Consider the following 16,888-nt stretch of genomic DNA (forward strand, 5'->3'; position numbering starts at 1 on the left):
ATTGCTTCCTGCATTTCTAAGTGGGAAATATATGAATATTCATAGAATCACAAGGCCAGATGATCATCCAGTACGTCGCATATACGGGAGGAATATGAAGGAGAATGTTTTAAGGCTCCAGAATCTCCAGTTTGTCTTTGCCTGAGGGTGGTAAGTTTGCTATCACCTTCCCCTTCCTCCGGAAGATGTCGCAGTCGGGATCTGGGGGTGGGAAAGAGTTGAGTTGGAAGGGACGGACATGAGGCTGGAGAGCCCTCTGTACAACCTGCTGCTTTCCGAACCAGGGGGGCTTCCAAGCAGCAGCCTGTGAGGGATGAACTCTCCTACACACAGTGTGCCCTTCCTTACTGCACTTACTATTTCCCTGGGGCATTTTAGGATCTCCAGAATTTTAAGTATCCTTTTTGATCGCCCTTGTGTTTTGTAAGCCCCCCTGCTCCAAAAGAATAGTATCCCTGTAGCTGCAGAGATTATTATTTTTTAATTCTCCCTTTTGGAGAGAAGGCGTAGGTAGCCCTCGGTAGCTGGGGTCAGAAGAGCAGGCCGAGAGCCAGGTGGTGGCAAGTCGGTGCCACCTGGGGGCTCTGCAAGCTCGAGAGACGTGCGTGCACCGGGAGCACGGGCTGCGCACCGGGAGCGCGCTCCTCGCCGTTAGGAGAAGCCGTGCAGTTAGGCTGGTGTATCGGAGTGGCTTACGGAGACGAAATAAACTTCCCAGCAGGACAGGCTCGTACTGCTGTTTTATGAGGAAGGAGATGGAGCACAAAAGAGTGATTTGTCTGTAGCGGTGGCAGGACCCAAATGGGGGCACGGGTTCTTCGCACACTGGTTCCCGTTCCTGCACCGAAACCGTTGGGCTGATTCACCTTCAGCATCCCCCGTTTGTCGTAGAGAACGGCAGAATTTATTTGAATGCGTGTTCTTGTATTAACATAGATATCTTTGTGCTTTGGCATGTTACGGTTTTAATTGTGGGTATTTGAGAGGAAGCTAGTAATGAATGTTTAAAGCTCAACGTAATCACATGCAATTTCATTTTGAAAAGTAAGCCTGTATATTGCTATATTAAAAGTATTTAGGCGTATTTTAGGGTCCGTGGAGTCGGGGTGAGCGTGATAACGTATTTTGAGGCACGTCAGTGCTCCATGTCGAGGTTTGTGCTGGCGGTTTGGATGAGTTGGGGAGCGGTGGGGAGGGGGCTGTTCCCGTGCGGGGGGTGTTTTTGTGGGTGCCCGTTGCGGTATCCCCTAAGCGGGCCGGAGGCCGATGGGTCCCGCTTCCCTCTGCTCCGCGGCACGCGCCCGCCGCGCTCCTGCGCTGGGGTGCGGGCGGCTGCCGGGCCCAGGCCCGGCCCCGCCGCCATCCGCCTCTGCTGCTGGGGCGTCCCGGCGGTGAGGTGGGTGCCGGGGCGGCTTCAAGGGGTGTCGGTGGGGCCGCCGCCAGCGCTGAGGCGCCGCCCGCGCGCCGCCGGCCGGTGGCGGCGCGGCGCGTCAAGGGTTAAGGCCGTGGCGGCGCTCGGCGCGGAGGGATACGGAGCCGGAGCCGTGAACGTGGTGCTGAGGCTCTGTAAGCAAAAAATGTCTGCCTGAGGGAAACCCACAAGTTCCTTCCAGCGGGGGGGGAGCGCTCGGCTCGTCGCCTCCCACCCAGCCCGCGGCCCGCCCGCCGCCGCCGGCGCGGCCCTGGTCACCGGAGCGTACGGGGGGCAGCAGGTAAGTGTGGGCGGCGAGGGGCCGGGAGAAGTTGGGAGAGAGCGGTGGGGGGAGGGAAGCGGCGGCCGGGCGCTCGCAGGGGCAGAGGCGACGGCGAGGGGCAGGGGGCCGCGGCCGGGCGGGAGCAGCGCTGCCCGGGGGCCCGCGACGAGGAGGCCGTGGAGGAGGAGAGGGCGCCGCTGGGGAGCCCGAGGGGCGGCAGCGGGGACCGGGTGGCGGGGCGGCGTGCCGGGGTCCTCGCCGGCGGCGGGGCAGGCCGCGGACCCCGAGCGGGCTGCGGCGCCCGGCCCCGGGCAGGAGCGAGTCCCCGCGGGCGGCGTTCGGGGCGCGCGGTGCGCGTTGCGCGGCTCCCAGCGCTCATAAAGGAGCGCGGCGGCCGCAGCCCGGCCCCACCGCGCCGGGTGGCTCCGAAACTTGGAGGGGAGCGGGGCGGCGGCAGCGCCCCCGCCGCTCCCCCGCGGCGCCCGCCGGGCACAAGGGAGGGCGCGGACCCGCCGCCCCTCCTTCCCGCCCTCCTCCCGCCGAGCGGCGGGCGCGCGCACGCCCCCCCCCCCGGCGCCGCACGCGCATTCCCCCCCCCCCCCCCTCCGCCCGCCCGGCGGCGGCGCGCGCGCCCAGCCCCGCGTGTGCGCGTGCGGTGCGCGGAGGCGGCTCCCGCCCCGCCGCGGTCCCGAGCGCGGAGCGGCGGTCGCGGCCCGCAGGCGGGCGGGGAGAGAGGGAGGGACTGAGAGAGCGAGCGAGAGCAAGCGAGAGAGGGCCGCTACCGCCGGGGAAGGCGGTCGGCGATAATGCCGGGGCAGAGATGGCTCCGCTGAGGCACATCCCGCCCCGCTTGTCAGCCCCATTGTTGCGGAGACAGTGAGTCACTTAATCTCTCGCTAATTCTCCGGACCGCGCCGGGCCGCGGCTGTTTATTTGCTTTCGGCTGCCCGGGGGGGCCCTCGTTCCTGGCGGCGGCGTGGCTGCGCCTTGCTCGAGGTGGGGGAGAAGTGGAATGAGGGAGGAACGGGAGCCTGCGGAAACTTGAGGAGAGTTGGTTAGTTCGGGGAAGCTGCCGATTCCGTCAGCCCGCCCGGCAAAGCGGGGCTCCTCTGGGCTTCCCCCACCCCCGCCGCAGGGGTGCTGGTACCAGCGGCCCGTCTTCGCCAGGGGCGGCTGGTTTCCCGGCGCCGGGGGTCGGCAGCAGCCCCGTGGCGAAGTACTCCGGTGCCTCTCCCTGTGCCCTAGAAGGTGAGCGGAGGAGCGGAGGAAGATGAACTCCCAGCAGCAGAGGATGGCCGCTATAGGAACGGACAAGGAGCTGAGCGACTTGCTGGACTTCAGTGCGGTAGGATCTCCTCCGAGGTCTTCTCGTGACTTCTGCGTGGTAAAGCGAGCTGAGGCGTAGGGGCAGCAGCGTGCGGGGCTGGGCTGGGTCCCCTCTCAGCCAAGTTGGACACCTGAACTTTGATGTAATGTCTAGACTTCCAGATTTAATACCGTAATACCAGCTGGGTCAATTGGTTTAGCTGGTTAAAATCAGGCTGACCCAGTGTTGGCATAATCTAATAATTAACGTTTGTTAAGCTGGCGTGTGGCACTGGTACTTAGGTTTCCCTTCCCCCCCACCCCCTTCTCTTTTTTTTTTTATACAAACCAAAAGAAAATTTAATGCCTGTGAATAACAGAGGTTATTCATTGATAGTTTGTACAGTAATTTTGGCTTAGAAAATTATAGGTATTTTCTGTGCGATACTTTTAACGGATTTCAAAAAGGTACTTGATTTATAAACATAATAGAAAAAGAATATTTCTTCTCAAAAACTGTGTTTATCCAGTGACTTTAAACTCACAGTTCAGTAAGAGATATATTTTGAGTAGCAACATTTAAGATATATAAATAACTATTTTAGATTGCCGTAGTAGCATCAGGTCTCCTTTTAATTTTTTTTTTTTTAATTGTTTGGTTTCATATAGAAAAGTCATTTTAGTGGTATTAATAAATTGCAAGGAGTGCTTTTAGCCTATTGGTTTTATGGGTCTAAACATAAATCTTCTATTCTGTTTATTTTCTAGTAGAAAACGAAATAATTGTTTCCTATTAACTTTTAAGTTTACATTAATAATTCAGCACCGAGTTTCAAAGCAAATTTAAACACATCTTTTTTTTTTTTTCTCTTGTTTTGCAGATGTTTTCCCCACCTGTTAATAGTGGGAAAACCAGACCAACTACGCTAGGAAGCAGCCAGTTCAGTGGATCAGGTAGGGTGCATCCATGATACATAAAGTTCATGTAATGACTAGATCTTGGTGTTTTTGCTTAGTCTTTGCATGCTCAGATTATGGTAATCTGTCATTTGTACATAATCTCGTAAAACACTCAGATTAATTAGAGAGGTCCTCTTTTGATCTGACTTTATAACATGTTTTGTTAACTTTAACCACAGATTTTCTCTGTGTAGTTCCTCTACTTGTCCCAGTACAGTGAAGTGTTAGGTATTTCTAGTCATACTGACATGCGAGTTGTCTGTCTGTTTTGTTAAAAATGAATGGCTTCTTTGGTTTTGTTTGTTTGATAAAATCAAACTTACCTGTTCAAACGAAGTATTTCCTAGCCCCTGTAGGAAAGGGAGAAAACACTTAAGTAAAATGCCATGTAGTGAAAATTATTTCTACTGCTGTGTAGTTCTCAAAGTCTTGACAAACAGAATTCTCTCATGTTGAACCTTAATCAGTGCATCTGGAAAAAAGGTAACTGTCTTTACGTGATGGATGTATTTTGTGGCTTCAGTGTCTTTTGAGGTTCACCTAATGGCTGTTCTCAGAGACTTCTAAACTGAGCCTGTAACAAGAAATCAGTGTAATTTTTTAACATATTCTTTGTATCATTCTTGTAAAGGGTATATTTATTACTACTTGCAAAAGAGAAACTAAAGTAACTTTTTGACAACGCGTTTTGTTATTTTTTATGCATGCTTATTTTCTGTGAATATAGTGAAGTCATGTTTTTGTTTTTATGAGTACAACAAAGTGATGTTTGTGTTTTTAGTTAAGGTTAATGAAAATATTTTTTTAGAATGCCAGTAGAGGAGTAAAGTAGTTGAAATTGTGCAGTAACATCACCTGTTTACTTCTTACATTGTCAGAACTGTTACTTTGAGAGTCCAAATGACACCTGGCATTTTAGTGACACTTCAGAATTTTTATTTTTAAAAGCTTCTTAAAACTTCTGAATTGTATAAGTTCACCAACTCTTCAGAGACTATCTTCCACATTTAATTTAATGAAAATATATAGCAGATATTGTAATTGTAGCATACTTGAAGAAGCATTTTACTTTTTCCCTCCTAAAATATATGTGGTTTTGACTTGCCCTTTGCAAGTACCTCAGGTTTAAGTTACAGGCAATAGTAAGACAGCAAATCCTTACATAATGTAGGTTTGTGGTTGTTTTTTTTTTTTTTTTGATACAAGTATTCAAGACAATTGTTTCTGAAAAGCTTGTTTTAAAAGGCATTCAGGCAGCTAAGACTTGTTGTGGGGAGCACAACTTGAGCTTCTCATCCCCCTTCCCCCTTGCTTTTCCTGAACAAGTAGAATGATTTTCTGTGAACAATAATACTTTCCTTTTCACTTTAGCTCTTAGATCAGTCTTAGGTAATGCGACTATTTGTAGGCAATGTTTCCCCTTCTTTCCTTGGTTGTCCCAGAAGACACAATACTAGATTACTTGTTTTTTTTTGAGAAACGATGTTGTTGACTCCTTAAATTTCTTTACTGATGTGATATATTTTCACATAGATAACAATCGCGAGCAATACACTGCAGCAGTGAAACAAGTTACAACCTCAACTGAATTCCCTTTGGAAATGATAATGATATATAGTTGCGGGTTTTAACTCAAAACATTTCTAGTTGTAGAGATTTACTGGTTAGTGGGATTATATGCCCTGATTCTTGTAATGTTACAGCCTAAGCCTTGACCTAGGGGGATTACTCTGCAAGAGTCAGAGGTGACAAACTTCTATATTGGTTGTGTTCTGAGTCAGTGTTTAGTGTTTCAGGAAGACTGTGTTAAGATCATTGACAAAGTGTAGGCATTTAATTTCTAGCACTCTGATTTAATTGTGATCTTGCTTGAATTTCAAGTGTCTTGTAACTTCTAGGACAAACAATGTTTTAAAACTTCTTTTCTTTAGTGTTAGAGGACACTTGTTGAAGAGAAACATGAAAGGAGAAGATATTTATTACTTTGACTATATAGTATTGAGAAGCGCTGTATGTGCAGATTACTAAAAATTTTTTTTTTTCTTTGACTATGGGATGATGCTACCTCTTGCAGAGGCTTTCTGTGCTTTTGATGGCAATTAAAGAAGTGAAACTTACTTCAGTCTTTCCCATTATACTCAGTTGTTTTGTTTTTCTCCTGTCTTTGCAAGCACGCTAAAAGAAAGTGTTTTCCCTTTCTTAGTTGGAATAAGAATGTGTTTATTGTTTGTTATTATAGAGCTCCCTTTTTCTCACTTAAAATAAACAAACAAATCTGAAAACACTTTCCCTGCGTCCCCCTCAACCTATCAGTGATTTGAGACGCAGCCTAATAGCCTCCATTAAATAGGTGAAAATCAATTGCTTGTCTGTGTGGTTCTTAAGACTGTATATTTTGGGGAAATCTGATTTAGAAGGAAGGAATGCTCATGCTGCATTTTCCTTGCCACTCCCCAGGCCCTCACTTTAAAAGGACAAATTAGTTGGTCTTCAAGGATGGTTAAGTTCTGTTTGTTTTTCATGTGTCTGCTTTGTGAAGTGTTGGAAATACTGGAGTGTATGTTATTAATTCTAATGTAATAAGCTTGATCTGGTATAATTCTGCAATATTTCTGTTGATTATGCAGTAAAAATTTGTGTAACTGGGTTGCATAAATAAAACAGCTAACATGACTGATATCTATAATTGTAAGAAATTACTGTCATGGATTAACATATGAACATTGTGTTTGATTAAAAGATAGCTGAAGTCTGGTGTGGAGGCAGGCTTGCCTTACTACAGGTCAATCAGTTATGAATGAAAGCTGCAGATGAAATAAGTGAACTAATCTGATATATCACAGTATCGTATGACAGTAAGTCGTGTAAGCTGCTGATAAAGTCAAATAACTTGGTCAGACTACTGGTGAAAATAAACGTATTGGAAAAGTAGCCTGATATGTAAGTCAGTGAGTTAAGCCACCAAATATTCCTTGTTATACCTGTTGTAATTGCCTCTTGTTTAAAACAGAACTTCCCATTCTTTTGTCCTCCAAAAGTGACTTGTGAAGATAAAGCCATTTCTAATTTAGAAATTGTAGAAGGAGAAGGCAAAGGTCAGAGATATGCTCTATCAGACTTTTTAATCAGTTTTTTTTTGCAAATTTTATTTAAAATTTTCTGTGTTGGTACTATGGTTAATAGCAGTGTTTATGATTTACAGTGAAATTTTGCTTTGTTTTGCTTTCGTCAAAACCACACAAAATGTCGGCCAATACAAACCTGGATCGTTGGGTCTTTTGTGCAATGCCCTTTATTTATTACAGTAACTCCATTAAAGTCCAGTCACAATATTCAGATGCCTGCCATAGGCAATAATAGTGCAATTTTCCTGTGGTTCCCGGTAGATTTGATCTCAATTTCAGTATTTTCTGCCATTGAAACCTTTTAATCTCAGATGTGAGATTAAAATAAATTTTATTTATTTAGGTTCCCTAAATAAATTTTTATTTAGGTTCCCTAAAATAAACCTTTTTTTTTTTTTTAATTTTATTGTTTTGCAAAGAGCTTCCTAGTGTATCTGAGACAATATTTTCCTTTGTGGCCTACTATCTTCAATTTTTGTAGCTTTTTGTTGTACCAGTAGCATTATTTTAGCATGCGACTGTGCACGTGCGTATGTGAGGTATCGGTCAAAAAGCTGAAGTAAGATAAAATGGATGTCTAACAGAAAACAAAGTGTTAAGCGTTTAAAGTAAGAGGTGCAGTTCAAGAGCTAAGTCGCTGAAATATAACACTTCTCTTGCCTATGAGATTCTTCTGAAGTTCATGAAAAATGAGCACACGTATTTGTGCGTGGACAGCTTTGGGCACAAATCTTGTGTGTACCCAGAAATTCCTCATACCAGACCTACATGCAAAAAAAATTCAGAATGTATCTAGGTAGTTGTATCAATTAGGTCCTCTTTTATGCAAATTCAAGATGCTGCACTTTCCACTTCTACTAATGTACTGAGTTTGTAAGGAATGGATTGGGATAGGCCACTAATTAGTGACTTGATGCAAAGCCCATTTAAGTTGATAGCCTGCCATTAACCTGAGTTTCCCTAAATTAGGGCCGTGTGTCTTGAGACTGGACACAATGGCAATTCTTTAGCAGCTCTATTAAGTTACCAAACAGTGTTTCTAAAATTAGCAAAACCGGACTTGATTACTGTTTGTCAGTCCCCTAAACTCATACTTCCTTTTTAGTTTTGTATCAGCAGTTCCTTGTAAAACAAAATAACAACAACAACAAAAAAAAACAAACAAAAAAACCCACCAACAAAGCACTTGGGAGAGTTACCTGGATGGGTAATGTTTTAAATGCCTAAATTCATTAATCTACAGCAAGTGTTGAAGTGAAAAGGCACTCTTAACACTGACAGCCGAATCACGGCCTTGGAGAAAACTGTAGAAAGATGAGACTTTTTATGTATGGAAATTAGTGCTCCTAACCTTTCAAAATACATTCTTTTTCTTCTTTTTATCAGAACTGTGATTCCTAAGAAGAATCAATCCTCTGATACCATTTTATATGTGTTTTTGATGCAGTCTCCCATTGAGGTATAGGAAATTCCTGATGCTTGCTCCTGGTCTTTGAAGTAAGGAGTTGATGAGAGGTCTCATCTAGTCATATAGTCTCGTTCTACAATGTGTTAGATCATGACAAACTCCTTTAAATTACAAAAAAAAAAGTGGAAGGCCTAAATTTCAGGAATTTGATACATGTTTCTGGTTTTGTTATCTAAAATATGTTACGATCCTGTGTGTTTTTCTTTACTGTTCAAAAGAAGATAAGTTTGTGTTGTGTTAAATGCCAGAAATCTAGGGTGGCCTGTTAAAATAAACATTAGGTCGTGCAGCTATGTGGCGTTTCCACTGTTTTGTTTTTTTTTTTTTTAATATCTAGTTTGTCCTCTAGCTCCATTAAAAGTGAACCAACAGACCTGGTGACTTGATATTTCATCTTTGGTCTGAGGGGTGCTAAATTCTGTCGTCTTCTGAAGAGCGTGGAAAGAGCTGTAGAAGCCTTGTGCTTGAAAGCAGAAAGTTACCCATAGCTTTTCCCCTCTGTTTGTAGGGGAGACCCATGGGTTACCCTTCAAATGGGCCAAACACAAGAGAGATGAAGACTGCATCCTCATCTACTGCATTTAGGAACCTGGAAGGGTGATACAGTGCTAGTAAATACGTGACTGCAGCTTGCCTGTGGGCAGCCTCTGTCTCGCCCTCTTGCTTTCTCTTTCCCTCCTCCCCTTCCCTTGCCTTTGGAAAGATAAATTAGCAGACACTTATTCCATGAACAGTCTGGAGAAGTACAGCATATAAAAGGGCAAAGTAACTGCTTCTATATTCCTGTTTAAGAAAGAGAAGGGGAAAAAAAATGTTGGGCAAACGGAGGGAACTGATAACCCAACTTTAAAGCAGACAAATCTCTCACAAGATGTTTGTGGTCAGGTGGATATTGAGGGGTTTTGTGATTTTTTTTTTTTTTTCTTTCTAAAAAATTATAAAGAAAAAAGGAAAAGTTACTGAAACAGCTAGGTGTTCTGAATCTAGCTTGGTGAGCAGATAAGTAGGTATTTGTCCATCATTTATTGCCGTTGGCTATGGTTTTGAAATGGCTGTTATCACTTAAGGTGATGACATGAACCTCATGTCAACTGATCAGAAATTCCGTGCTGTCTTCTAAATAGCTCATTTTAGATTTTTTAGTAGTGTTTTGCCTGTCTTCTGTTTAGAGATACACTTGACACTGTTAATGAGGGAAATGGTAACTTTTGCTGCACTGGCATGTAGAAAGCATTCCCTCAGAAAGTCAGTCTTGTCTTTCCAGCAATTAGTTTTCCCTGGGTGAAAGCAGTGATGCGATCACTGTGTTTGCAAGCGCAGCACCTAACCTCCAGTCTTTACATCAACAGTACTGTCTCACTAAGCAAGGAGATCTTTGCAATGTTGTTTGTTTTTTTTTTTCTGGGTGGCTTCAGAAGGTCCAGGGCTGCAGTAGTGCCTTGTCCTTTCCTGATGTGGATGGGACACCTCCCACCATCACCCTCCACCCCAGCCAGTAGCTCTTTGGTCTGCCAAATTTTTCTGATCTTCTGTAAGAGACAGAGTATCCAGGTGCGTTGTGGAGTGGTCTTAATGGTATGTGGGAAGGAGTATGATTTGAAGCTGGCAGTTGCTGTGTTTTTGGATTTACCCAGAGAGAGCAGTGTTGATACAAACGTGAAGACGAGAACTAAAGGTTGAGATGAAGCGGAGGAAGAATCCTGAAAAGAGACTGAGGAGAAATTGCATGTTACCTGAGGAGTTCCTTTTCTTTAAAGAGAAGTGTAAAGGAGATTCTTATGTATTTATGCATCCTTTAATGGCAACTGAACTTGTACTCAGTCCCTTGATTACTGTAGAACTTCTATTATGTCTGCAGCTTTTACTAAGGTTTGGGTTTTTTTTTCTTTTATTTGAGGTCTTTTTTTTTATCTTTGGCAAGGGAATTTTATGTTAAAAGCTTGTCATTCATACATACATGCCAAAGTTCCCCTTCCCCCCACTTTTCCAGCTGTCACACAAAGAGTACATGACTACCAAGTTGGTATGACAGCTGTTTGTCTCAGATAATTCTACTTTATCCATAGTTTAGCCTATAGATACCATTATATGATTTCTGTTAAACTACTATACACTATACTATAAACTTGGTAAACTGTATTTGCATTAAGTTGCTGAAGGTACAGTGTAATTTTTCATGTTTGAAAATTGTGTATTCATTTATGAACAGAAGGATGTTTAAGGCACTAGTATAATACCATATCACTTAGGAAGATTGGAGTTTGTGGAGACTGTTTTGAAAATTGAAAGATCTGCATAAACTTGAATAGTTTACTAGACCTCTTTAGCTGACTTTTCTTGACTGCGGAGATGCAATTCCTTTTTTTGGTACTCTTATGTTGAAGGATTAGGTTTTTGGGGAATAGCACTGAGCATTTTTAGAAGCTTTATAAAATTTCTTAAATTACCAATGAGCCGGATGTGATCTATGTGATATAATAAATAAGTTCTCTATCTTAAATTTCATTCAAAATAAATGTGAGTTCATCATATTTGAAAATTAAGTTTCAATAAATGACTTCACTGAATAAAGTATGTTCTCTAAAAAGCTTTTATTTAGAGGTATTGTCTAATTTAAATTGTCTCATTTAATATATTAGTACTTCTTCAGAAGCATATAGCAAAACTTGTTCTCCTGTGAGGAAATCACTAAATTTAAATAGTAAATAAAGAAATAAGAAAATACACTATTTTCTTCTGCATGTGAATTATTTGTTGGAGATGGTTATTGAGCACTCATAACTAGTTTTAAATTGTATATACACCTTAATCACTTTTTTAATTATTAAGCATAGTAAGAAAAGGAGTAAAAGTATTATTTCAATGCATAAATATCTTTCTAAAGAAAGGAAATATATTTAATCTCTTTTTTTTTCCCCTATCTTAAGTGGTAATGACCACTCCTTCGTTTTGTTGTGTTTTTTAATAATATGAAAGTCTTGAAGTCCCCAGTTCTATTGTATACCTCAACCTGATGATTTGGAAGTACTTGTGGACTTTCTAAATAATACAAGCCATTATTTACTAGTGGTTGTAGGGGCAAGGTTTTTTTCTATTATGAGTCTAAGATGAGATAATGATATTTTTTTAATGTGTTGAATGAATGCCTTGTTTTTTTCACTTGTAAAACAAAGCTGTGTTTGTAAACACAACAGTCAAAAACATAAAGGACATACTTTTTCGTGAAGATGTTAACTGAATACCAAGAATGATCAGAAAGAGCAGCTTTTGTTACATTTAATAATATCTCACTGTCTTCAGAGGATAATCAGGCTAAAATGTACCCAATCAATCTTTAGGACTTTGTTAGATTCTTGTGTGCTAGGGATGCGATTTTTTTTAATTATTTTTTTTAAGGAGCTGAAATTGCTTTAAAACGAATAAACTTCATGTTCTTACCAATGTAATGCAGAAAAATCTCACTTGATCACTTGAAAATAATTGCTGGTGGTGTTTTAAAGAAGTAGTTGGAATGGTAGGTGGAAGAGGGAGAGACTTGATAGAAAGGATTTACTTTGCAGTGCTGTTAGTACGGTAATGCTCTCTAGGAATGCTAGTAAAACCTTAGCATAAAACTAAGGCTTGTCTTGAACAGGGAAGTTTTATACTTCCATATTAGTGCTATGGAAGACTTAAAAAACTGCTCATGCTGTAGAATTGCATTTAAAAAGAAGGCTAAAAGTGTACATTTCTGGTATTACACGCAATTTCTCTTTATTGATAAGTGGAAAATGTAGGTAGATATTTTCTACATATAGCTGACAGTTTTGAATTAATAATTTTTTTTCTGAAGTAAATCTTGTTTATTGCAGTGGGCTTGATTTTTTTTTTTTTGCTCCTAAAGTTCTACAGATTCCCTGTATTATATTTGTAAGCATGTGAGATATTTGTTATGCTTTTGAAATCTGCTTTTTTTGATATTGCAAACTTGTCTTTTCCTGTACCAGTTGGAACTGCAGAAACAGTGATATCTTCCTGTCTTTATCAAGTTGTTAGTTACATGGAGTTCTAGTAGTAAGTTGAACTACTTGCTTTCACTGTTCTACTTTCTTTTGCACGAACAAAACTGCAGGAAACATTTTGTTTGTGCCTTGTCCCTGAAAGAGCTCTTTGCTGCTGATGAAGATGAAGCAGTTGTAACACAAAGAAACTTAAGTTAGTCTGGGTTGGAGTTTCATGTAGAAGTGTACTCTGAGCCTTGATTTATGAAAATTATGTTTTAGACAATGTATTTTTTTCTCCTTTTTAAGTCCAAAGATGAATAGGCAGAACTAATTGTTAGAGAAAAATACCTAGCAAAATAAAATCTAAATTTGGTCATTTCTAGTTGTGTACATTTTGCAGGTAAAATACTAATGAATATCAGACCATGAACGTGCATGTTCTGTGTGTTAAATGAAATTGAGTTTAAACCAAAGTTTACCTTTAGTTGATTATAAACAAGAACTTGGTCTGTAGCTTTACCTGGTGTCTGTATTTATTCTGTTTCGAGTATGACCAAAATATATTGCTATTTTAATATGTATATCATTGTCTTTGGAGAGTGAACGATTTATAGTCTTCCCGTCTTCTTACATGTTCAGATTTTGCAGACAAAGTGTTTTAATATGTTGAATTATTCCAGATCTTACCTAAAATAAAAACCAAATGCATATTGGTAGTTTTTATATGTACTATCTGCGTTTTTAACTTCTATCTACAAGTCCAAAATGAACTGTTTTTCACTTGAATGAGGGAATAAGAAGGGAACCAGACAGAAGATTTAGAAAAACATAAAGCTTTGAGTGTGATCCATACCTATTGGCATATAATGTGTGAGAAAGATGTAGAGAGTTTAATTTAAAATAATATTGCTTTGCAAATTTGGTTTCTCTAGTTGTGTTGGAAAACATCTTTAAAGCCTAAAAGATCCATGATAAGTCAGTGAATTTAGCATTTTGCATGCTGCAGTGATGTCTTGTAACCAAATGTCTCTTGAATTTTCTGCTGTGTTAGTGTTAGTAGGATGCTGTGAGCATAAATATACTTCAGAAAATCCTAAAGTATTTTTAGTCTTCTGTAGGAGACTGGAATTCACTCTTTATATATTTATTTTTTGTTTATTTGAATGCAAGATACTATTGTCTTGGTGTTATCCCAAGAGCTATTGTGGCTACTCTGTGAGATGATTAAACCAGACAGCTTTGCTTGTAGGACAAACATTTTTTTTTATTGTGATGTTTCAATGATTTTCAGTGCGACACCTATCCTGTTCCAGTTTCTTTATGCAGCAACTTCATGAGTCATAATCCTTGCAAAAGAACACAGCTTAAAATAATCACTGATTGTTTCTTTGCAATTCTATTCACTGCCCACTGCAAATAAACAAGAGCAGAAATGACAATATCATTTAATCCTTTAATGTTTGCTTTTGACGTGCAAAACATTCTCTTGTAATAGGGAAGTAATCCATAAGGAGGGTAGCTGCTCTTTCATCTTCCTGAATGCTAAATGAAGCCAAGGCTTTTAGGAAGAGATGGTGGTTTAATGAAGATGACCGAGTTTTGGAGTAATGAAAAGCTTTTGCATATTTCTAAAAATGATGCATGGTGCTTACTGCTGCAGAGTTCAAACGGCTGTATTTTGTAGGAGTCTTTGCAAGATTGGTGCTTGTGGTGCTGAGCTGCAAGGTGATTGAAGGGTGCAGTAAATCAGAAATGTTTCCCTTCGTTCGATTTTATAAAAGAAATGCACATCTCTGCCACTTTATGTGTATAAATGCATGTAATGTCTGACATGTGTTCTCTGCTCTGTGTAATGCTTTTATTTTGGTAACCTTGAAAAGATCTCTGATATCGTATTCCCTTGCCAGAGGACAGTAATAAGCACACAAAAAAACGGAGCATGAACTTTGTCAGTATTACTTATGACAGGAACATCTGAATTAGATATTTTTCTTGCACGTACGTGTAAGAAGCTAAATTTAAAAAGCTCTTCAACTCAAAAACAAACAAAAAACCCACCAAACCCCAAACAATAAACCTCCCAAATGCCAATAAAACCCCAAACAAACCAAAACCTCTGTCTTTTTCCCCCCTTCAGTTGTTCATTTCGTTAGTTTATATGGATTTTTTTTTTTAAATAATCTGTAATATTACTACTTGCGAAGCAAACTAGATAATGCCTGATACTCCAAAAGGAGGCAGAGAGAGGCTTTAAAGGATGGGAGGCCGTATCCTCTCCAGAACATACTCTCCCAACAGCCTTTCAGGCCTCCATGAATCAGTGAAAGGGCCTTTTATTTTTCCCTCTTTGTAAGTCAACCCCTTTGAAGTGGGAAGTGGTCAACTTCTATAAAAGTTAATTTAAGCGTTTGACTTCCACCAAGGTTTTAAAGAAGGTGTGATTCTTTATGAAAAGTTTCTACTTGTGTGTTAGTCTTCAGTATATGAGCGCTGTACTGCACAACCAGAAGTAATCTTAAAGGTTGCTAAACTGTTTTAGGGTTGCGAGGAACGTAAAGATTGCAACCATGTTGTTACGTTTGTCAGTGTGTTACAGGAAAGATGTATCTGACCATGTGGGGTGAATGACGTGAGGAACAACAGGCTGGTTTTTGTCTGCTTTTTGAAAACTGTCTTGTAATAAAAGTGCAGGAATGGATATATAACTTAAATTTCCTTCTTACCCTTTTTAATGGCTTGAATTACTGGCTAGTCCCTATGTAGTAGTATACAAACTCTTACAAGTAGAAGTGTCATATATATGGCATGGATGCTTAAAACTCTACATGTTAGGTGAATGAATTTCAAGACATGTCAAGGCTGTGCATTTGTGAATACATTTCTGGATAGAAGGTGAAGCATTAGAAGGGAGTGCATTTATATATATTTCTCTTTTTTTTTTTTGAGGGATGCAGTAAAACCAGAGTTTATATTTATGCATGTCCATTATACTCATTAAACCCGCTTTATCTTCAGCATACTTGTTGAGTATTGAATAACAGCTTCAATCATCCGCTTATTTACTATGTACTAGCACTTCCTTTTTCTTTTTCCCCCATCCTGTTGGGGAAAATTGGGATCAGAGAAGAGGTAAATGCCTGCATATGGGAGATGCTGTGTAATGCAATTTGTATTCTATGCTAATGGTTGTATTTCTTTTGGCCTTTGGATAGCCTGTATTTGTTTTATGAGGTGAATGGTATCTTTTCTTCTAGATGCAGTTGTTTATTTGTAGGTAACCTAAGTGCTCTGTGAACTATCATCAAAAAAACCCTGTTTTTTACCTTCTATTTCTGCAAGTGAAAGCTGGTACGTGTATGACAATGTGACTTGTGCTGCAGTGAGGAATCAGTCGGAGTTTGGCCATCTCTCATGTATGTGTCATAGGTTGTCTCCGAATTGGATACTGGAGAACATGCTGTTGCCATAGCAATGAAAGTCCTTTTGAAGGCAGAATTCTTGGCAGAGGTGTTGCATCTCCTAAAGTACTTGGTGCATTGATCTGAAAGTACCTTGTCAGTGTTAGCACATAGCTGTAGTGAAGAGAGCGGGAAGTACAGATTTCTTGAAAATACATGATTTTCTTTTTTTCACAGCTAACTGTTGGTTGAACGTACTGTTCATAAAGCTAGAGCTTTTTAAAACCTTACACTGTGAACAATTCTTACATTTAACATACGTAGCTCAAATGCATATATAGATTGAGCTGTCGGAACAGCTAACTAGTATTTACTGCAAAAATATCACTGTATGACTCTCATAGTTTCCTGCAGTACTTGTCCCTTTTAGTACTTGGAAAATATATTTTTAGAGAGTGTCCTCCGTGATTTTGCTTACTGCAAAACAGTTGTGAAAATACGCGGTTTTATTTGTAATGCTTTTCAACTTCACGTTTTCCTTTTTTCTGAGTGAAATGGCTGCCTTCCTCCCATATTATTTATATTACAGAACCCTAAATGTGACACTGATTGGGGAGAATCACTTGTGGATATGTATAGTTCTGTATTTATTTGGAATATATACCTTACGTAGGATCTCTTTTTCAGCAAACATGGATAGATCTTTGTGTATAAATATTTCCTCCTCAGAATGTGGTTTTGTTATCGAATTAAGAAAAGGCTGTGAGTTTTTGTGTCCCACCATGTATATAATTTTTTTTGATAGATGAGGTTTTGTTCCCTAAGATGAAGTGTAGGAGTTGAGGCAACTTGTATGGCACCGATACTCTAGACAGCCGTAATGTCTATTTCTACGTGTGCTGTGAGGATGGTGTTGATTAATTTTTTTTCTTATTTAAAAAGATCAAACCATTTT

At 40.7% G+C, this 16,888-nt stretch overlaps 1 protein-coding gene across 1 annotated transcript in view; it reads left to right on the forward strand.

Annotated features, from left to right (window-relative positions):
• Positions 1 to 1,675: 1,675 nt before the first annotated feature.
• The window catches only part of TCF12 (transcription factor 12), a 173,169-nt gene continuing 157,956 nt past the window's right edge, over positions 1,676 to 16,888 (forward strand). Inside the window, 3 exon segments of the mRNA XM_086620007.1 lie at positions 1,676 to 1,712; positions 2,940 to 3,039; positions 3,881 to 3,953. Of these exon segments, the coding sequence (XP_086476133.1) occupies positions 2,965 to 3,039; positions 3,881 to 3,953 (148 nt within the window). The 5' untranslated portion in view covers positions 1,676 to 1,712; positions 2,940 to 2,964.

The sequence above is a fragment of the Tauraco erythrolophus genome, chromosome 14 (genome assembly GCF_009769465.1).
Source record: "Tauraco erythrolophus isolate bTauEry1 chromosome 14, bTauEry1.pri, whole genome shotgun sequence".
NCBI lineage: Eukaryota > Metazoa > Chordata > Aves > Musophagiformes > Musophagidae > Tauraco > Tauraco erythrolophus.